General features: G+C 40.7%; 1 protein-coding gene across 5 annotated transcripts in view; it reads right to left on the bottom strand.

The window, feature by feature from the left end:
- Positions 1-23528, bottom strand: part of PHC3 (polyhomeotic homolog 3) — a 352648-nt gene that overhangs the window by 12829 nt on the left and 316291 nt on the right. For all 5 annotated transcript variants that reach the window (XM_069083571.1, XM_069083574.1, XM_069083575.1 and 2 more), the window contains 5 exons: positions 16529-16779; positions 11286-11445; positions 5213-5327; positions 1960-2092; positions 1637-1868 (listed from right to left, as the gene is read on the bottom strand). In XM_069083571.1, coding sequence (XP_068939672.1) covers positions 1637-1868; positions 1960-2092; positions 5213-5327; positions 11286-11445; positions 16529-16779 — 891 coding nt within the window. The remainder of the gene's footprint in view (positions 1-1636; positions 1869-1959; positions 2093-5212; positions 5328-11285; positions 11446-16528; positions 16780-23528) is intronic.

Here is a 23528-nt window from a genome sequence, read left to right on the forward strand (position 1 = left end):
CCAAAACAATTCCCTTAGCATTTGGAAGAACAGTGTCAAGCTGTCTGCAGATGAGCAGTTCCTAGGCCTCATCCAGCAGGGCGGGGTCCCTCCCGAGGAGGACAGAAGCCAAACCCCAGTCCTGGACGATTTCAGAGGTGTTCATGGGCAGCAGATTCCATTACTGGCACCAAGAACAGCAACAGGACATCTACTCTGGCCTAAAACGGGGAATATGCTCCACTGCACGTAAAATATCAGCCAATGAAGAGACAGTGCTTCTCTGTAAGTCTGGTTCTACGTATCTACACTGAGTGCTTGCCGTTACTTACTGGCACTGAGACTTCTGGGATTGTGTTCAAAACATGTCAACTGCCTTGTAAAGGATTTGTTTTCTAAACTATTCTCTCCCCTTTTAGAAAAGTGGCCTACTTGAGAGGGATAGAATATGAAAAAATGACTTTCTAGAGCAAGCTGGTCCATCCAATCTGATAAGAAAAGCATTGTTTCTAGAGAAATGTTATCAAGCTAGTAGATATAAAACAGTAAGTATTTTTTGAAAACTCTTTACTGCCTTTTTTCTTATCACTTCTTATATATTTTAAATGTGATCTTCAAGATATCAAGATACCTTGGTCGCCCCTCATAAAGAATAATTAACTGCTGGACACGATTCAATGGTTCTGGCAAGCACATTTGCCAGAGAGGCTCTGTCTTCTGAAATGCTTGTGTCACAAGAAACTTAAATGAGGTTATCATAAATCCCGAAAGAGAACATACATCAGGGAGAAAGGAGCTCTTTTTGTGAGCCATACGCACTGGGCCAGGATAAATGACAGGAATAATGGATGAAAAACTCTTGGTCTCATCATCAGCAAAGGCACAGGTTTCTGCAGTGACATAAGCTAGCCAGCCCCCTCTGGAGAAAACAGATAAAGGAAGATTATTGTTGCAATGAAAAAGACAGAGTAAAATAAACAGGCTGATGAAAAGAGTCCTATGCCAGATGACAATGAGTACAAAAAATGTAAACAAGAAAAGAACAGCACACATTCACTCTAATAAGTGAAATGGAATTTCACCTTTGCATCTTCTATTTTAAAATTTCAGAAGCATATTTTATTTGAAAAAAATTGGAAGAAGTTAGCTTCTTTGAAAAGAAACACATCTGGTTTTTCTTTCAAAGAAAAAAAAATCATTTTATAGTCTAAAGATCTTGACTGAGTTTGAAATGTTTTCCCCCCAAAAAAGGATAGAGAAAAAGGAAGAAAAGAAGAAGAGGGTGGAATAGAAAAACAGAAGGGTAGAAGGACAGGAGTGTCTGATTCAATCTCTCTACTGACCTCTCGAGAGAAATCAGACTGAAGAGAGGAGAGCCCCTTTCCTGTCTTCATCGGCTGGGGTGGGGTGGGGGTGGGGGTGGCAGCAGGAGCAGGACTAGTCAGTTTCTATCAGCTTGGGGGGTATAAGAAAATACCCAGTTGTGCTGAGGAATAAGCAGGAGGAAACAAATCACGTTTAAATAGCAACTGCCAATTAGCACAAACACAAAGCACAACAGACGTCTTGTGCAACCGGCGTAGAAATCTAATGTCATTCCTGGGTAATCTGCGTAAGAAAAAAATATAAATGCCCATCAAAAGACTGAACCGCATACCTGGCAGAGAATGGATGAAGGCCCACACTTCATCGACCGTCCATATCGAAGGCTCTGTCTGCGCCACCGGGAGCAAGTCAGTGTTGTCGGGCATCTTCCGAAGTCGGCCCTCACGGAGCTCCCGCTCCCGCTCCCGCTCGCTCTGCCTTCGAAGACGAGTGATCATAGCAGTTGGCACAGGCTCCTCATGAGGAGCCAAACCTTCTTCTGCAGATGGATAAGTAATTGGAAGCTGGAAAACGCAGTACAAGTAAAATACAGCATTGTACTTTCCTTGCGTGTCTGAAAAGGGTATTGTAGAAGGAAGCAAACTTTCTACAGACCTGCCTAGGAAAGTGTTCTCGTGCTGCCCCATCGGGGCCACTTGGACGACGGCCACTATGCACAAGGCTTTGACTATCAGGCTTCCGATTCCAACGACTAAGTGCAAACTTCTTGGAACAGCTAACGTTGTACCTAAGAAACCCAAGCGAACAAAGTACATTCAGTGATTCAAAATAAGAGCTTTTTTTTGGTTGCCAAATACCGTTTGGAAATTAAATAAATGTTATTACTAAATATAGTTTCAATAAATACTGAGACCTCACTGCAAATAACCTCTCCATTAAACAAACTTGCCTGCGCTGTTGGTAAAATCATGACAGCTCTCACTCTAATACATTAAGCTTTTAACAACAGAGTAATCTTGTTTTCTCTAACATCATTAAAATAAAATTCCTACTGTGTATGTAATGATTTAACTGATTTTAATTTTTCCTCAGCTGGAAACTGCAAAAAGGTTTGGGGAGAAAATTAAGATAATTATTATGAGATACAATTTTCTTTAAAATGTTAAATAACTGGGGCAGAAAGATACAAAATAAATCTTAAGAAACTTTTCAAACTATGACTGAAATAAGTTAGTGAAAATGTAAACTAAAGTCCTCTAAACTGTAAGTACTTCATCACTGCCTATTCCAGGGCAAGTGCAATGAACTTCTGAAAAAAGGAAAGAGAAATAATTTTTTTTTAATGACAAAGTGTATTTTTCAGCCATGGACAGAATTAAAATAGTTTCAATTACATTTTGCCAAAAGATATGTAAACATATAGAGGATATTAGAATTATGAAAATTTAAAAGGTTCCTAGATATTTTTGGTTTGTTTGTTTTCTAGTACAAAGAGACAAAAGCAGCATCTCTAGTGGTAGCGGAATCAGTCTGGGTAGAGCTACTCAAGTGCCCTCCCCGCTAAATCCATCAAGTTCTTCTAAGTGTCTGCACATATAAATAATCTCTTTTTCTTTAAGGAGGAAAGAGCTTAAAGAAGGAATGTGATGTGAAGAAAGGAAAGAGAAATGTTATATCTCAATCCAATTAAAATGGCCAGTGATTAATGCATTCCTTATGGTGTTCTTTAATATACAGAAGTAAAAAGTCTCATAATTATTAGAAGTCACTAAGGATTTCTTCATCATCATCATAGACAAAAATAATTTCCATCATTGATGTTTTTGAGTGAGAAGAATACCAGAAATAAAAAGTACTAAATTATGGAAATAAACAGAGCATGCATTTTTCCCCAAAGGAAAAATATGCCATAGGCCTGGTACTTGGATTATAAATCTGTCCATCCCTGAATATTTATAGATCACTTGTTGTTAATTCTACTCTGGAAAGACCATTATAAAATGTTCTAATTTCTATCATATGTATCCAAAGATGCTTATCTTTCCCATAAGGGATAGAGAGAAAAGAGAGAAAAAAACCCAACTTCCTGGCTTTATTAGCCATCTGTGATTTTATTTTATACTTTTTTTTTTTTTTTGGAGGGTGAAAGGCAGGACAATTGGGGTTAAGTGACTTGCCCAAGGTCATATGGCTAGTAAGTGTTAAGTGTCTGAGGCCGCATTTGAACTCAGGTCCACCTGACTCCAGGGCCGGTGCTCTGTTCAGTGTACCACCTAGCCGCCCCAGCCACCTGTGATTTTAGCCCAAGGAAAGAGTCTCTGAAGACACTATAAAAAAAACATTGAGACATAAGCAAAAGAAACTATGCTGACCTTTAATTCATACTTTACAACATTTCCCCTCAGTGCCTAGCCCCTTTAGAGAGCAAAGGAATAAGAGGGATGAAATTATGATCTGGATAACCCCAATGGCCCAGCAGTTTTGGGGAGGAAGGTAGAAAGAGAATGGGAAGGGTGAATAACCTGTACCTCAAATATCATTTATAAAAACAGTATGAAAACAAACATTATATGGTTCTAGCTTAACCTTATTTTTCCAATAGTTGTTTTAGCCCCTGTGCAAGAACCATTAAATGTTTGTTTTTATAGTTTTTTTGTAAATGATAAGTCTATTAGGTAAGGCTGCTATAGCAGCAGTTCATTGTACTTCCTTGTATCATGAAGGAGTCAGAAGATCTGTTTTTTTTTACAATAATAGCTACATCGATTTTCAAGCCCTCCAGTATTATTAAGTTACAGGTAATTTTAGGTAGTCCTTGTTGAAAAACTTTGGTTCCACCTATGCATAAATCTTGAAAGGCATTGTCATTTAATAATGAATATGTAAATAGAGGTGCATTTCTTTATTGGAGGGGAGGGCTCCAGAATAATTTTTCTGGAATGCCAATTTTTCTAAATGCCAAGAAATGTAAGGCATTTACTATATAGTTTATCTAGGGTATTTCCTGTTTGAGTACTTTACTTTGTATTAGGCCACAAAAGTGTGTTTCACCAAATTTAAATCTGAAATAATAAAAGCAAGTTAAGTTAATATTGATCACATTCCATGTTTAGAAAGAAGTGATTAGGGGCGGCTAGGTGGCACAGTGAATAGAGCACCGGCCCTGGAGTCAGGAGGACCTGAGTTCAGATCTAGCCTCAGACACTTGACACTAGACGTGTGACCTTGGGCAAGTCACTTAACCCCAATTGCCCTCCAAAAAAAGAAAAAAGTGATTAAAGTATTTAAATTTTAAAATGTTCAGTGACTAAGATCAGTTTTCAAATGATCTAAATCTATTTTTTTTTCCACATTTCTGGTTGTTAGATATTTTAAGTCACAATGTTCCTAATTTGAAGATACCACAAAAATAAGAAAGACATTTTGATTTTAATAAGATTAATTTCAGAATGTCATTTTAAAATGGGGGAATAAAGCAGGTCTCCTGCAAATAGTGGAAAAGTAAAGTTATCCAGGTTTCACTTAGGTGTCTCAGTGGACTTCATAAACATTGTCTGGATTATAGGAATTGGGGGAGCCGGGGAAGGAGAGATCCTTCAGCATCATGGCAGAAGATGGCCCTTTTAGGTACTAAACTTATCACCAAACCCCGGTAATATAGAGCATTTCAGCTGCTGCTACTCCAAAAGAAGTTACACTAAATACTACTACTATGAATATGGCATTTCTAAGCAGCAAATCTGATGTTTGAATATTTAAAGGAGCTCCAGAAAATGTCTAAATTACAATTATCCCTCTATACTCTCCTATTCTACTCTTGAATCATTATACTTAAGTTTAAATGAAACCAGTGTTTTTGCAGATTTTTATTTTATATTTCAGTAAATATTAAGACCAAAAAAAATACCTTTTGGCACATGACATAGTGCAGAATCGTTTTGAACGAAGGAATTCATTAGCATATCCCATCTTCCCACAAAATTCACACTTCAGCAACTCACTGTCCATTTCCTCTAATCCCTCTAAAAAAAAAAAAGAAATAAAAATTCCAAATATGTAACTGTGTTTTGTGAGACTTCAAGGGTAGGCTGCCTTGATTGTAGCTTAGCAGCCCTTTTTAGTCAACAGCCTCCTTGGTAGGACAAATGGCTCTGTAAACCAACCACACCATTCTCTCCCTCTTGCCAATGCAGAGGAGCCTGTCTACATCAGTAATCATTACATTTTTAATGTAATGTTCATTTACATTAAATCAATGGAAGATTTTTTTTAACACACATTTTTGTATAACTTGGATTTTAGACTTAGCCCACAGACCATCCTCTCTGGAAGACCCTTAAGGATCGCCACTATGACCACTCTTAGAGAAGCACTCACCAAGAGAATACACAGCTGTATTTACTTAGATATCTTAAGTAGAAAAATAAAAGATATTAACAAAAATCATAAGGTAACTGTAACTTTCCTTTAATCTAGACTCTCTTGTCCACAAACCAAATCCAATAATCTCCTCCTTCAAGGCCTCACAAAAGACTCCTCTTCTCCAAGAAGCCCAACCCAATCAGGAACATTTTGTCCCAGCTGATAAGTATCCACATTGAATCTGACATTCAAACAGCTCTTCAAGTGAGAGTAACATCAGTTCTCCTTTATATAGCATTTTAAGGTTTGCAGTGTTTTACATGCACTATCCCATCCGAGCTTCAGAACCGCTCGATTAAAGCAGTATCTGAACCCAGGCTTCCCGCCTCCAGGTCCTGCAATCTGTGTACTACCTCATAAGGGAAATATTTTCCAGTTTTGGCTTTGTATGAGCAGGTATCAAATAACATGCTGCACTACACATACAGTAAGTACTCAATCAATGCTTGATAAACTGAATTGAAATCCATAGTTTTTTATGTCCTATTTGCCTTAATCCGATGAGACTTTTTTTGTGTGTCCTACAATATATTTAATACTATGGCAGGAACACACTAAGGTATTCAATGGGCACTGTTTAGTAAACTGGTCAATCTCAAACTGTCAGTTTAAAAATGTTTTCCTCTTTTCTTGAATGTTATTATATATAAACCACACAAATCTGCAGTAAGATGATTCCTCTGGCTAACAGGTTTTCTGTTGTGAATGCCCAAAGGGCTCTTTCTATGTTGTCCATTTTAACAAAGCTCAGTATAAAGACACAGTCTCATGTAGCTACTTTAAGATGATATTAAGGAGCCTGAAGTGGAGAGTTAGGGATGATATGTGCTCATTAAGAAGCTTGCCAGGCACTTACATCATGGTGTCACTGTTGAGACAGATGGTAAAATATTAATGCAAGTGAAGATAGCAAGAATGGCTAAAAGATTATTGTGCAACGACATGCAGTTCCAAGAAAACGCTTTATTATGGATGACAGACCAAAAGAAAATCAGACTAAAAAGTATTTTAAGGTCCATTTAAAACTTATTGCTCTAACAGGAATGAGAAAACAATCTTTCTTGAATTAGTATATCTGAGAAAGCTCTGCCCAGGGCTACAGAGGGCCAGCAGTCCAGACCAGGTCTTGGTCCTTGGTCCTGCTCCCAGGTGACCATGCTGGGCAGGCCTCAGGGTTTCCCCCTCAGCTAGGATGATGAGAGGCATCCCTGAGACTTGTACCTGAAAGTCAAACCTCACTGTAAACCTATCAACTACAACCACCACCGACCTAGGGTAATGTCAAGGGCAAATGAATTTTCTCTAACCTTCCCTGTGACCAAGTAGATGCTATTAAAGGCTCTTCATTCCCAGAATATTGGTTCACCACAGCATCACTATACAGACAACAGTTTAGAATAGAATTCGTGATTGCCAAATTCTAATAAAAAAAGAATGGGGGGGAGGGCGAGGAGGGGAAAACAGGCTGATAGTTTTGACATTTTAAAAATAACATCCTTCAAATTAAGAGTCAAAGAAAATAGGAAAAGATAATGTCATTTTATAGCTCATAATGGTTAACTAGCAATAGCGGGTAAAATAAATTTTAAAATTCAACTTCAAAAATACAAGACACATTATAACATCAACAAGCCTGACCACTGAAGGAGCCTGCTGCCCACCAGTGTCGAGAGAGAGGGTGCCAGAGGCATTTTGTAACAAACTCAAGGGAAGAAGGACGAGAGTCTCAGCTGGAGACATGCATCCCACTGTCCTTTCACATGCCTAGTTAAAGCCAAGGTTGATATGCCAACCAAGAACTGTTTTTGACAGCTGAGTGAACCGGATTTCATCAGTGAGGGGATATAGATCATAAGCCTCTATACCTGATCCAATATTATTTTTGCCCACATTTCCTAATAAATCCTCCATAATGTTCTAGTTGACATGCTGAAGCCCTTCCTTGCTCCTTCACATCACAGAGTACAGCGAATGCTCAGGCTGCCCATCTCCCTTCCATTGTGCTACTGTCCTACCACCAGATACATGGATCCTGAATGCCAAGGCAATGTGGAAAAATAGAGAGGAAACTGGGTTTGAAACTGGAGACTTGTGTATTGGAGAGCCAGGTGAGTCCTGGCTCTGCCACTTTCCAGCTGTGTGACCCTGGGCAAGTCGCTTATTAACCTGTCGGGGCCTTCATCTGCTCACCCACAGAGTGAGGCATCTGGACTAATGGGCCTCTAAGGCCCCTCCAGATCTAAGGCTAAAATGCTCTATTTCACCTTCTACACTTTAGGCAATACTAGTGACCTGCTATGGACACTGAGCAGTTTAGTGCTTTGGAGGTCATGGCCCTCACTATGGCACCCCCAAGAGACAGGCCCTTGGGAATCCCTGACAACACTGTGCCGTCCTACAGTCTTCCATTCCAATCTCTTCTTGCTCCTCCCTCCACTTCCCTATGGACACAGACACAGTTCATGGCCCACCAGCAGGACCTCTCCAAGATATACTGATGAAGGATGAACTCAACAGGCTGGCCCTTCTCAGGTGCACAGCATCCAGGCCATGCATGTTATCTGCTCCGTTGCAGGATGGAAAGTTAAAGCAGATTCTTTGGTATTACAGTGGATTTCACCAAAGCTCTGTCCTACATCAGAGGCTGAATGTAATTAAGACAGTAAGTCAGCAGGGTGTAGTTGAGCAGTGGAACTTCAGGTCCATGCCTTATAACCACAGACCACTCGGCCTGCCCTCTCTCTCAAGCTGTTGTGATACAAGCACTCTGAGCCTCAAAGCCACAAATTAATGTGGGCTTCTATTACCACCTTTTAATAAAAGCACTGGGAGAACCTTATTAATAACATAGTGGAAGATGCTCCTTTTTGGATACTGGGCAGTTCATCTCCCATCATACTAGGCAACATATCAGTGCTCATGTGATATCTTTTTCTTTCTGAGAAACAAAAGCAAAATGAAGATCTGAAGACTCGCTCAGACAAGTTGTCACATGCACATACTGTACATCAAAATCATCGAGACCACATCAAGATGCAGCCTCAGAGACAAATCTGTTCAACAGTCTGAGCACTGGCATCGCGTCAAGTGTGCAGCTAGCTCACCAAAGGTGTTTGCCAATGATATGGAAGATATCTAGCACAGAACTGGAGGATCTGGTTAAAGAAAGGCATTGAACTAGTCTAGGAAGAAGACCCCACCAAACGGAACTAAAGAACAGAGGCAATGTTGTTGTTTACTTTGGTAGTGGGAGCAGAGGTATGAGGTCATGCTCACAGCATCACAGCCCTAAAGCTGCAAAGGGCCTTAGAAACCACACAGATGGGGAAAGGAATGGGGGAAGCACCCGAACACAAAAAAAGGATCTATGGTTTAATTTCTCTTCTAAAAGTACTGAGAAATTTGGGGCAGCTAGGTGATGCAGTGAATAGAGCACTGGCCCTGGAGTCAGGAGGACCTGAGTTCAGATCTGGCCTCAGATACTTAACACTTACTAGACATGTGACCTTGGGCAAGTCACAACCCCAATTACCCTCCAAAAAAGCAAAAAAAATAAATAAATAAAAGTAATGAGAAGAGATAAGTTCGAAAATCCCTTTTCTAGCATCTGAATGGTACTGACCAATCTGATGTGCTACTTGCTAAGAAAAACTAAATAACCCCAGAAGCCTAAGATCTACCCCACTTTAGATAGGGGGTTCCTCAATCATTCTGTGATAAGTATTTTTTCATTTTATTTTTCATTTCTCTCAAGCGACAAAGTTATGTGATACACATGAAGTAGAATCATAGAAAAATAAAACCTGATCACTGTTTATATTATAAAACTGACTTGGAATTGACTTATTGACTTACAAGTCATATAAATTTCTAAGTCAATATTTCTCCATTATCAGCTTGCTCATGTTTGAACATTTCTACCCATACTTTATTCATTCTGTAAGGGACTCTTCTTTCTTACAAACATTCCTGCACATCCACTATAATCCTGTATCTGCCATGAATTACTTCATAAATACACTAAGCAAAAATAATAATAAACCAAAAATATCCACGTTTTTCCTACTTGTGTACAAAGGAAAGCACACTGGAAACAACATAGCAGGAAAATGTTTGTATAGATACAGCAGTTACTACAGGAACAGAAAGTATGTGGGAGGGGTGGCCAGGTGGCGCAGTGAGTAAGAGCGCCAGCCCCGGCGTTGGGAGACCTGGGATCAGTTCCAGCCTCAGATACTCGGCACCCACACAAAAATAACTGGCCATGCAACCCTGAGCAAGTTACTTAACCCCAATTGCTTTAAAAAAAAAAAGTATGTGGGATCTTAAACTGTTTCAGCACATTTATTTTTCCTATTTTTAATTCAAAAGAAAAATGTCCTTACCTAAAGTGTTGTGTTTGACCCAAAAAGGGCATTCTAGTGATTGAAATAAAAATATCTTAAATGAGGCCCATAAGAAAAATGTACAAATCAAGATTTCTAATAATACTATGCTAATCTTCCAGCTTATACAGGAAACCAAAACTAGCACAATATTAATAAGAAAGAAAGGAACACATTTTTTCAGAGGGTGCAGTTTCATCTTTCTAAGGTTTGTAAAGGAGGAAAATGATAATTCTTGAATGAAATGAACATTTTCAGCAGTTAGTCATTCACATACAGATGCATAATAACAAATTGATAAAGTATGGATGAAACTGAAAAAAAGTGAGCAATTTCAACCATTAAGACAAAATGCCGTCTATCCTTTGCAGCATAGAAGTCATCTCAGTAACATGCTGTGAGCTGTGTGTGCTCTCCAGGTGTGCAGTATTTATTTAGAAAGAGACACAAGTATAAGAAAAACCTGGAAAGACTTATATGAATTGATGCTGAGTGAAATGAGCAGACCCAAGAAAACACTGTACACAGTAACAGCCACGTTGTGCGATGATTGACTCTGACAGACTTAGCTCTTCTCAGCCATACAAGGATCTGAGACAACTCCAAAAGACTCACAAGGGAAAATGCTGTCCACATCCAGAGAAAGAACTTTGGAGTCTGAATAAAGATGCAAGCGTACTAACTGCTCTCCTTTTCTTTTTTTTGTTTCTTCTTTCTAGTGGTTCCTCCAATTAGATTTAATGTGAAAATATGTTTAATAAGAATGTATAAGTAGGGCCTATATCAGACTGCATGACATTGAGGAGGGGGGGAAGAGAGGGAAGGAGAGAAAATTTAAAACTCAAAATCTTACGGAAGTAAACGTTGAAAACTAAAAATAAATGTGAAAAAGAGACACAAGTATCTGTATCTCAGAGATTCTAAAATAACCAAAGGAAAGCCCTCCATTGAGGATCTATGGGAGCACATGGGCAGAATGAAGAAGGAAGGAGCACGTTCATGTACAATGATGAATCGAGTGCTCCCGCCAAAGAAAGCACAGATTCTTCAAAGCAACAACACAGAGAGAAAAGTAAAAATCTGAGCTAGAATGGACAAGTGCCAAACCCCAAACATCGAAGGTCAAAAGGAAGAAAGCCCATGTAAGACCCACTGGAAATGCCAGCTACAAACCTTCAGCAGCCATGTCTTCCATCTCGGTATCCGATGAATTGTCGGCATGCTTCGTGTTGTTCTGGAGTTCTGACTGGACACACATGCCACCCGTGACTGGGTTATCCAAAAGGGGCCTTTTTTTCACAGGCTGTTCTACTAGCAAAGATGAACGACTTACCTAACATATGGGAGAAAAAAGACGTGAGATATCTTTTGGTCAAATAAATAATTTCCCCAAATTTTGAATTATGTGAGAAAATTTATTTAACTGTTCCTACCCTTTGATCCAGAGATCCCACCACTACCTTTACACCCTGAGAAGGTTAAGGACAGAACAAAAAGGTCCAATAGGTATGAAAATATTTATAGCACAAGTATCTGTAACGGCAAAAAGACAGAAATAGTAGCACATGCTCACAAAGTGGGTAATGGAGGAACAAATAGTGGTATATGGACAGACTGGAAAACCACTGTCCCCAAGGACAACAAACATGAATTGTGAGAAGTGTGGGAAGCTTTGTATGAACTAGTAAACAGTGAAGAAGAAAGGACTAAAAGTACAGTGTACAGAACACTACTACAATACTATAAACAAGGATCAACAACAGAAGTCAAGTCAAACTCTGTGATCAGGTGAGTATGGGCTCCACGTGACAGGTATAAGCCCGGCTCCCTTCCATTATGATGAAAAAACTATAAAAGCTCAGACTTTGTGCCCTGTTCAGGGAGGAAAGGAGAGGGTGGGGGCTGTATAGTGGCAAACAAATAATCAGTTTTGGCTTGTAGTTTTATAATCTGTTGTAACTGGCCAGAAGCATTCTAAATAATTTATTTCTTGGGAAGATGAATCATTTCAAAGCTCTGTCAAGGTCACTAGTAATATTAGATTGCTCCAATATATCAAGGTAAATTATCACCTCTCTTGCTTGATTTGCTCTGAAGAGAATTTGAGGATTTTCTTGGATAATCTCATCAAAATATCAGACTTGGATTTATAATTCTGTACTTCCTAATACTCCAATTTAGCACTCTTCACCAAGCAGCATATGCAAAAAATTTCTTAATCTTGAAGCACAACATGGAAATAAAAGGGTAGCAATTATTCTAATGTGCAGTATTTATTTCAGAACTTTAAAATGATTCAGTTAGTAAAATCTTTATTTAATCGCATTTTAATGATTTTACCTTATCTTTTAATAAAATAATTCTCCTTCTAAAACTTAACAATTTACTACTTTAGGAACACAATATACATAAAACTATTTACAACAAAACTGATTAACCATTGCCTTCAATTAATTCTTTTTTCTATCATAATTTTTCAGAAGAGAGGAATGACTGGAAAACAAGCTAAAAAGAGATTTAAGCTAGTGGAGAGCCCACCAAAATTTCCACAAACTATCCTGGGATCAAGCATCTATTTTTTAATCTCATTTGGTATTTATCAAGTACTTTAGTAAGGTTTATTAAGCAATGGTCATCATCATATCCATCCTACAACATCTATTCTATAGTATAATGACGAAGAGAATGCCTTCAAAAAGGAAGGCAAACTCCTGAGGGCTTTCAGTGTGTAAAAGCCTTGGGCCCCCACTCAGCCCATGTGGGGCTGACATGAAGCCAAGAGTATATGGTCCTGCTGATGTTTCTGTCCCTGTTGCGAATGTTCAAGATGGCCAGGGACCCGGGACCTTTGAAAGGTCAGAAGAGTGACCACTTTAAGTCCAAACTTTGCCACTCTCTCCAAGGACTGAAGAGATGTGGGGGTCATATGCTCTTAAGGTTTAGGAACATTTCTACTACTGTCCCTGCTACATCTTCCCAGTAAAGATTTCTCAGTAAAAACTAATTTATTTGGGCTGGCTAAATCAAACTGGGGCACCATAACTGGTGATTGATATTGGGCAAAACAGTCCAGAAAGGCAGCTCAAGCTGAAGACTAGGGAGAGAGACACCCCCCAGTATTCTTCAGGGGTACCCCTAGAACTGTGAAAGAGAGATGCAGCCTTGATCTAGGAAGCCAACTTGTTTGTGCTCATGTAGGTCAGAAGAGTAATTCCAATGCCACGATACATTGATTATTTAAGAGACTATCCTTTATCCAATTTATATTAAAGATTCCATTCATTCACATATAAATGTTTCACTGCAACTTTTCCACTTAAAGATATAATATACTCTTAAACCTTTTCTAATTAAACTTGCTAAAAAATTATAATAGCTGAATTCAGAGCAAAATTATACTACTCTCATGTTAAATTTACTTACAGATCATTAAGCTAGCTAAGAGAAATAGATAAAAAGTTCTTAAAAGAACCCTGTGTTAACTCTAAAGGTTAAACGAGATTGTACTTTTTAACTCGACTAATAAACTATCAAATTGCCAACATTTCAAAATGAACAAAACATAAGGAAGAAAAATAAAACTGGTTTTGGAGAAAGGAAAAGAATAATAATGAAGCATAGAATACACATTACAAAATCCTCAATCGCCAAAAGATTGAAATGTGTCTACTACACTAAAAAAAGGTCAAAAACTGAATTAACATAATTTTCAACAGAAGTTCAGATAAAAAGGATTTTCCACCTAATCATCACTTGCTTAGAAAATGAAGTTAATTAAAAAATCTCATTTTTTCAAATAAGTCAATTAGTTGTTTGTTTTAAATTTCTGAAAAATGCAACAAGAACAAAGACGAAAATGTGACAGGTATACAGAAAACATCCACTCAAAGGATGTGAAATTTGCACACTTAATCCTAGAAAGGATTTAAAGAAAACCCAACAGCCTTATACTTAAATACATTAGTTGTAATATGTTTGGCAGTCTACTTAAACACGTGATGTTTCTTAAAAAGTTTTTGAAGTAGCACTCAAATTATAAGTGACTTCTGAAAGTACTAAGAGGAAAAATAAAATATGACATTTAAGATCCACAAGGAAACTACTCATCATTTACAAAAGTAACTGCCAGTCCACAAAGAAATGTCAAAAGACATAAAATAGATAATTTTCAAAAGAATTGTCAATTGTGAATAATCACTTGAAAAAGTGCTAATGATCAGATATTAATTAAAACGACATGGAGATACTATAGTTACAACAGCAATAATTGCTAGCATTTTACATACGGTTGTAATGTTTGCAAAGCACTTTACAAATAACATCTCATTTTATCCTCGTAACCACCTCTGAATGTAGGTGCTATTGTTGTGCCCATTTTGCAGATAAGGAAACTGAGGCAGATAAAGATGAAATGACTTGCCCAGGCTCACCAAGCTAGTACTAAGTGTCTGAGGCAGGACTAAAATTTATCTATTAAACCTTTTATCTCACACTAATCAAATTGGCAAATAGAGCCTAAAAACATGCTGTGGAAAAAAAGAATACAGTAATATACTGAATAAACTTTAAACTAGTATAATTTTCTGGGAAACAGGCTAGCAGTATGAAATGAAGGTCACAAAAGGAAGACCGTTTGACCTAACAGTTTCAGTATTGGGGACATGAGTGATCTGTTCAAAGACTTTGTTTAAAAAAACAACCGAAACCCACCACTAACCCAAATGCTCCACGATGGGAGGGCTGTGGCAGCAGGAGGATACAGTGCAGCACTCTCATGCAGCTGAGACCCAAATGTCGCAGGATACAAAGAAAGCCAGAACAGAAGGCTGGAGTCTCAGAAGGGGCCCTCACCAGACAGGGCACAGAGAGAGGGGGCAGAATGGCTGTGAGAGACATCTGAACCCCGACATCCATGTCGTTCAATGTAAACAGATGCAAACCAAAAAATACATGGATCTATCCTGTCCTTTAAGAATTCTGACCAATATGAGGTAGCTAGGTGGTGCTGTGAATACAGCACCATCCCTGGAGTCAGGAGGACCTGAGTTCAAATCCAGACTCAGACACTTAACACAAAAATAGCCATGTGACCTTGGGCAAGTCACTTAACCCCAATTGCCCTACGTTCCCCCCTCCAAAAGAAAAAAAGGAATTCTGACCAATAGATCCAAGAGCAATAAAATCTATTCTCAGAAAATAGTTAACTAAACACGGAGAGAACCAAACAGATGACTGTTGTGGCTGCCGATCTTCACTAGTGAGAACCCTGGAAGCCAGGATTCAGCAGGCTCAGATCTCGCCTCTGTCCCTTTCTTTCTCTGGGCCTCAGTTCCCTTATTTGCAAAGTGAGCGTTTGGACTAGATAGCCCATTCAGTGCCTCCTGACTCTGCATCTCTGGAAGGCTGCATTTGATCTTCTAAGTCAGGGGGCCTTGGACAGATCTAGCAAGGGAGGAAGTGGTCTGTGAAGTTAGATGGGAAAAAACCTCAACTTTTATTGTCAGTAACCCCTAACTAAATGTGAGATTTCCTTCAGCTATGAATTTTTAAAAAAAAATAACCATGATTCCAGAAAGGGCTCTAGTCCCGCCTTCCCCAGATTGTCAGGAAAGGGGCCTTCGAATCTAAGCAAGAGAACTCAATCCTGGTAAAGTCAGACTTCAGCCAGTCTTAAGCCCAAGACTGCTTCAGAACCACATGACAAGCATATTTTCATATATGAAAACTTAAATTAGTTTTCTTTAAGAGTTTCTCTCACTTAAAGGTGGGATTTTAAAAGTACAAGAATCCTGAGAAAACTACTTGTTAGACAGGAACTAGAAAACAAAAGCATTCACTAGTGGGTTAAACACAGGGCAGGAATAATTCATACAAAGGCCCTTCTCAAAGTTCCAGAGTGTTTAGGTGTGGAAATATGTTTAAGATGATTGTACGTGTATAACCTATATTCGACTGCTTGCTATCTGGCAGAAGGTGGAGGAGAGAGAAAAATTTGGATCTCAAGATCTTATAAAAATGAATGCAGAGTGTTTAGGAAACTACATTATTTATAACATGAACACTCCTTAACCATCATTTCAGGAATCTTATGGTATAATAAGAAAAAAACTTCAGTTTGTTGGGTAAATTTCTCATTATTTCTCCCTAAAAATCAGGAAACATTTCATTTTCAAGACAGAGAACATTTCTGAATTTATTTCTGTATTGGTTCAGTTCAACAAAACGACTGTGCATTTAATGAACATACCCTTATTGGCATAAAAAATAATCCTACATAAATGCTTGAAAAAAACTCCGTTTCAGAATTCTTCTTTAAAGAGCAGTAATAAACAAGTTTTTTAAATCTATGAAATTATCACCGACTTTGACATTTTCAAATACACACGACCAAAAACCCAAACTGCTCCAGCACTTACAGGGAATGGCTCCAAGCCCTCCTGAATCACAAAGCCCTCGATAACGTGGGTCAAGATCTGTGGTTTCACAATAGCCTGGGGAGGTCTGTTCTCGACATTAGGAATGCTGTTGGGCAGAGATGTGCTATGGCTCCGCGTGGCAGCAGCCGGAAGCAGAAGTGGAGGGGGGGGGACAGAGGCGTGGGGAGGGTCTGTCGGAGACTTGATCACTGATGCGCTGACTGATGCCACTGCAGGGAGATCCACTTGGTCTGAAAAAAAGGTCAGCTGTTTCTGTGTTTTATAGTCAGAACATCTTTAAAGACAATAGAAGGAACCAAGCATCGATTACAACATTCAGTCCTGTGGTTCTACCGCCAGTCCAGAGAGTCTTCCTCAAACCACCTGTTCTGTTAAGCTGCAGGAGACACGAAGCCTGCCCATACTGCACACATACAAGGAGCCAGTATGTGAAGGCACCTGGGAAACATTCTGTAGTTCCCCATCATGTAAAGCACAGGAGGGGAGAGCTCAGGGGTCACTGGCAGCCCACACGTGGCTACATCTGTGAGTATGAGTCTGATGTTACTGATCTAAGAGCAGACCCTTTCAGACCCAGGAGCACCTATCTCCTCCTCCCCAGGAATACCAGTCTTTCCTTCTTGTCTCACGGATGTACAGAAGTCTGGGCATTAGATGACAAAAAAGAGAGGAGCCTGTGTGCTGACGTGGCCACAGAGAGCAAGGTGAGGCCTGCACGGGTGCAGCACGGAGGGAGGAGGCACCTCCTGACGAGGACCATTCTAACAGCTGGGCTGCCTTGCCCTCACTGCATGCCATGCCATGAATCAGCCTTGCCCTCACTGCAATGTTAAATATTCCTGACCCTCTCACAGGCTCACAGAAATCCCACTCTTTGGCTTCTTCCTTTATTCTGATAACTGTTCTTTCTCTCACACCTTACCAGCTCCCTTTTCTTCTCTTCTTCCCAGTCCCATCCTGTCACTGTTCACGAACGTTGGCTGAGGCCATGGTTAATCTCTATGAAGATGACCACAAAGTCCACAACCTTAACTTAAGACTTACATTTCCAGGTGCCTTAAAGACCATCTCCACCTAGATGATACTGGCCCCTCCAACTCAACAGGCTCAAAAATCTGCTCAATTCCCCTAAGCCTGGTTCCCCCTGCTGATAATCCCTACTCCTCACCCAGTGTCTCAAGATCAAGACCCTGGCATCATGGCTGCTTCTATCATCTCCTTCAAGACTGAGATTGACCTGATTACTAAATCCTAGGGATACCCCTCTGCACTACCTCGGATATCTACCCCGCCCTCATGCAGGCCTTCACTGCTGCCTGCTCTAACAGGCCTTCCTTCCAGGTCTCAACTCCCCACTCCCCAGTCTATCCTTAAATCTTGTCAGATTAAATTCCCTCCTACTGGAATGTGGTCATGTCATCCATCTTCTTAAAGATCTCCACTTGGCCCACTACTACACTTATCAATTAAGCTGCAAACTCCCCTTCCTGACATTCAAAGCCATCTACAATGCAGAAGAAGTGACACCTTCCAGCTTTATCTTGTACCATTCCTACAGTCCTGTCCCTCCAATGGGCCCTGTGCTCTGCTGCTCCAGGGCCTCTGCTCACACCGTGTCCTACACCTAGGACAGGATACCTGCCCTTCCTCCCATCCCTTCTGCCTATCTGAATTTTATCCATTGTAGGGTGTATTTATCACATGCTACTTTAAAACATGTCCAAATTCTGCCTCAGAGACTTACCAGCTGTGTGATGCTAGGCTAGTTGCTTTGCCTTTGTCTGCCTGTTTTTTCAGCTACAAAAGGATAGGCCCGGACTAGGTGGCCTTTAAGGCACCCTACCTATGATCCCATGATCTCATGTGATCTTGCATTATAATTATCTGTATATGTGCTACATCCTCCCTTCCAGAACACAAACTTCCTGTGATACAACACCATAAAAGTTAAGTGCCAACTCCACACCAAGAACTGCTAAGCCATTATGTGCTAAGGGCAAGGGCTTCAAGCAAGAAGTAAAGCCAGGCCCTGCCCTCAAGGAGCCTGTGATGGAATGGGGGAAGACAGTACTCAAAAGGAAGCTGAAAAGGGAGGGGCAGTAGAAAGAGAGGAGATCCAAGCCCAGCAGGTCAGGGAAGAAACAGGCACCTTCTTATTTGCTCTCTGGGCCTCTCCCTGGCAAGATGACATGTACATGGTGGGTGACTAGTGACTGTGCTGAACTGAAAAAGTTCAACAGTTATCTCTGGAGGCTCCCAAACCAACTAGCTAAAGTACGCTGGAAAACACCAATAGAAAGAACGTGCTGGATTCTTCCACTTCTGAGAGTGCTGATTCCTTCTAGGATTTTCTGAAAATTCTGAGTCCTGTCATGCCATAAAATCCTACTCTACTGACCCATTCATACAATATAGTAGGGGGAATCAATGTTTTCTTTCCCATCCCAATCCTTTCTTTAAGGAAGAGACAGATGTAAAATGTCTTTATCATGGCTTACTGAAGCCATGGAGAAAACAGAAGTTTTCTCCTTTTTCTTCTAAGATAGAAAAAACAACCGATATATATTTTTAAGAAAATGAGTATGTTCCTTTTTTAAAAAAATGTCTTATAAAGACCTAAAATCATTTTGTATTATATATAAGTTGGCTTGTTCATGAAATTGTTTTATTTGGTGTGCTAAGAAATATAGTTTTGTCAGATAATAATGACTAATTCACTAATAGGATTTACTAAAAAAAAAAAAATGCTTCATTTAGGTTACAAATGACTGTTGTCCTTTCAGGGACCTAGCAGGCAAATTTTAAAAATAGAAGAAACCAACAACATAATAGTTAAAAAACAAATTAACTTTAGTTATCTATTCTCTCATGGTGACCTTCCCAGTATTAAGTACATAGAAAACATTCAAGAAAAGGAACCAAAGAAATAAAGGAGTAAAGGGTCCCCCAAATCACTAACAACATTTTTTGTCACTGAGTAGGCAGCAGGATATTTCAGAAAGAGAAACAAAAACCTGTGCTTTGGATTGAATGAACTCTCAGAAGTCACACCTTTAGATCTGTTTCTTTATATATTAAATGGGTGAGCTGGACTAGATAATTCCTAAGGTTCCTTCTAGTTCTAATATTCTAGTCAATAAGTAAACAAGAACATTTTACTAAGTGCTTCCTGGGGAATCAGGCATGATTTTAATTCCACATATGGAAAAATCTCTAACAATAAAAGCTATTCCAAAGTGGGACAGAACGCTTCAAATGCAGTAGATTCTCTCTTACTCAAGGTCTGCAAGCAAAGGTTAGGTGAACATTTGTCAGGTGTCTTGTCACAGAGGGAATTCTTTGTCTATACATGACAAAGTAGCTGGGCTTATCAGTCAATAAGCATTATGAAGTACCTGTTACATGCCAGAGCTGGGGAGTCAAAGACTAAGTTAGTAGCTGACTTCGAGGAGCTTTCGTTCAAAGCCCCAGGGATGCATTGACAGACACACACAGACACACACAGACACACACAGACACACACACACACACACACGAAATAATTAGCAGAGGGAAAGCCCCGGCATTAAGGGGTTAGGGAAGGTTACTTAGAGGGCGGGACTTTAGTTGGGACTTTAAAGGAGGCCGGGAAGGTCAGGAGTCAGAGCAGAGGAAGGAGAGTGGTCCAGGCATGAAGACAGCCAGGGGAAATGCCCAGAGTCCAGAAATGAAGTGTCTTGTTCGTGGAACAGTGAGGAGGCCAACTGTCAATGGATCAAACAGGACATCAATAGATGTGAGAAGACTAGAAAGGCAGGAGAGGGCGAGGTTATGAAGGGTTCTGAATGCCAACAAGAACATTTTGTCTTTGTTCCTGGAGGTAACAAGTCTGCTGGAGTTTGCTGAGTGGGAGCGGGTGACATGATCAGACCTAACCTTTAGTGGCTGAACAGAGGGTGGACTGGAGTGGGGAAATACATGAAGCAGGCAGACCCCCACCCTCCCCACCCCACTCTGTGACTGCCCAGGCGAGAGGTGATGAAGGCAGTGTCAGAGGAGAGAGATACTGCGGAGGTGAAACCAACAGGTATTTGCAACAGCTTGGATATGGAGAGTGGGAGACAGGAATGCAGGATGGCTCCTAGGTTAAGAGCCTGAGGGTCTGGAAAATCATGTTCTGGACGTACTGAGTTTAAGGCATCTACTGGACATCCAGTGTGAGATGTCTGAAAGGCAATGAGAGACGCAAGACAGGAGTCTGGCAGAATTTGGGGCAGGAAAGGTAAATCTGAGCATAGAGATGGTCATTATGAAATAGTAATAGAGTGAGAAGAGAAGAGGGCTCAGGACAGAGTCCTGGAGGACGCTAAGTTTGGAGGGTAAGATCTGGAAGAGGCTCCAGAAAAGGAGACAGAGAAGGAATAGTCATCTATGTAGGAGAAAAACTAGGAGAAAGTGATGTCTTGAAACTCAGAGAGAGGACAGAGTGATCAACAGTGTCAAAGGGCTGCAGAGAGAAAGAGGACTAAGAAAAGGCTACTGGATTTGGCATTACCAAAGGTCATTGGTAACTTTGGACAGCGCAAGGAGATAAGAAGAGAATGAGAGGTACCTTCAAAGGGCAGAAGCCCTCCAATATAACATGGTTCCAACCTATTTTTCAGCTCCTTTCCCTTCCTCTCTGTTACTCAAAGATGGCCCTGCATCTCCTACCTCTGGGGTACCATGTAGGTGGCCAGAGTAATAACGGATATAAACTACCTTCAGTCAACGTAAACAGCAAAAGAGATTCCCACTATCCCTTGGGACCACTTGTACATGACCCCAGGTCATCCATGGCCCTTGGTCTTCTTTGTTCAGTTTCTACATAACACCTAACCTGGCCTGGGGCTGGTGCAGAAATCCATCATGCCATTGTGTCCTCTTGCCACCAAAGACTGGGTCTTCTGAGTAAACTCTCTTCAAAAATCTAACCAATCCTAATTAACCTATCATGCTCCCAGGCTGTCATGGGCCCCTCTTTGGCATCTCAGTACTGTCTCAGAGGGTCCGTGTCTCTACAACTGGCACCTCAAGGCAGAAGAGATCAGCCCCCTTACAAGTGGCATGGCTGGCAGAATAGTCTGCCCCCTACAAATCTTGTGTCTTTCCCTCTGGGCATTTGGACTGGCTGCACACCTCCCTTATCTCTGCCTCACAGAATCCACCCTTTCCACAATCTGAACACCAGTCTCTACCCGATGCCTTTCCTGACTAGATCTCTTCTATTTGTCTGCATTAATTCTGTAAACATTCAGTCTGTATTTACTTACACAGGCCCCCCTCCTTGCAATGTAAGCATTTGAGAGCTGAGACTATTTCCTTCTGGGGGATCTTTGTACCCCTAGCACCTAGTACAGGGCCTGGCACATAGAAGGTGGTTAGTAAACACTAGTTCACCGATGGATGATAAAGAAGTGCAGACGGGGGTGGCTAGGTGGCATAGTGAATACAGCACCAGCTCTGGAGTCAGGAGGACCTGAGTTCAAACCTGGCCTCAGACACTTAACATTTACTAGCCGTGTGACCTTGGACAAGTCACTTAACTCCAACTGCCCTGCCTTCCCCCTCCAAAAAGCAAAAAACAAACAAAAAAAGAAGTACAGATGAGCAGAACCAAACTGCACAGCAGCATGTGACCGAATATGCCTCCCCCTCCCCTCCCCTAAAATCCACCACCTTGACCAAGAGAGGAAAGTAAACATGGCTCTGCAGCCTCAGATGGTGCAACTGGCCCCACAGCACTGAGGCCATCTCTCTTTTTTTTTTTTTTTTTGCTTTTTGGAGGACAGTTGGGGTTAAGTGACTTGCCCAAGGTCACCTGGCTAGTGAGTGTTAAGTGTCTGAGGCCGGATTTGAACTCAGGTCCTCCTGACTCCAGGGCTGTTGCTCTATCCACTGTGCTACCTAGCCACCCCAACTGAGGCCATCTCTGATGTCATTCCACGTGACTTTCCTTTCTACTGCTGGGGGTCACTACTCAAGACACAGCCATGCCCTCAGAACTTCTCCCTGAAACTCCCAGCCCGGTTCTGGCTCTGCTTTCAGGGGCCATGGAATCAGCCCCATCTGTCCTTGACAGAAGCTGAGCACCTTCAGAAATGGTGCCACTGGGTGCTCTCTTCTCCTTCCACCATATTCTAGGGCATTCAGCCCCCTGGCCCCCACCTGCACAAGAAGACTGCCTTCCTTAGCTACCAAATGCAAAGGCCAGAATCAGCAGTCTCCAAAGTCCCTGCCAAGTCTCAATCTAGGAGCCCATGAGCATTCCCCTGTTAAACCCCAGCCTGCTCCTGGTTTTGTCCCACACAGCGATGCTTTGGTGCTACTGTTCAATAGCACCAAACCATATCCCACTCTTTGAGTTCCCATTTGGGGTTTTCTTAGCAGAGATACTGGAATAGTTTGCCACTTCCTTCTCCAGCTCATTTTACAGATGAGGAAACTGAAGCAAACAGGGTGAAGTGACTTGGCCAGGGTTACACAGTTAAGTGTCTGAAGCTGGATTTGAACTCAGGTCTTTCTGACTCTAGTCCTGGCATTCTATCCACTACACCATCAAGCTGCTAATTAGCTAAACAACCAAATTAAATTCTTATTTTTGAAGCTTGGAACCAAGAGATTTGCTAAAGTATCTATTCTTCAGTATTAAATTTGATCCTGTACATAGTTTTACAAAAAAATCTTGTTATGCAATAGTTTTAAAAGGCAGTTTATCATTTAGAGGACTGGGCAAGCAGAGTAAACACTATATGAATATATGTGAATCATAACATAAAATATTCTTCAGAACATCCTTCAAGTAGGCCAGTGTAGTTAGTCTGACCACAGAGTATGCGGAAGGGAGTAAAATGTTACAAGACTGAAAACGTAAGAAGGGACCACAGCTTTACATTCCAAAGAGTCTGGCATTTATTTGGAGGTGAAAGGGACCAGACCCACACTTCAGCAAGATCCTTTT

This window comes from Petaurus breviceps, unplaced genomic scaffold (genome assembly GCF_028583685.1).
Source record: "Petaurus breviceps papuanus isolate PSGF00001 unplaced genomic scaffold, PetGlider_PUasm1.0 173, whole genome shotgun sequence".
NCBI classification, from domain to species: Eukaryota; Metazoa; Chordata; class Mammalia; order Diprotodontia; family Petauridae; genus Petaurus; species Petaurus breviceps.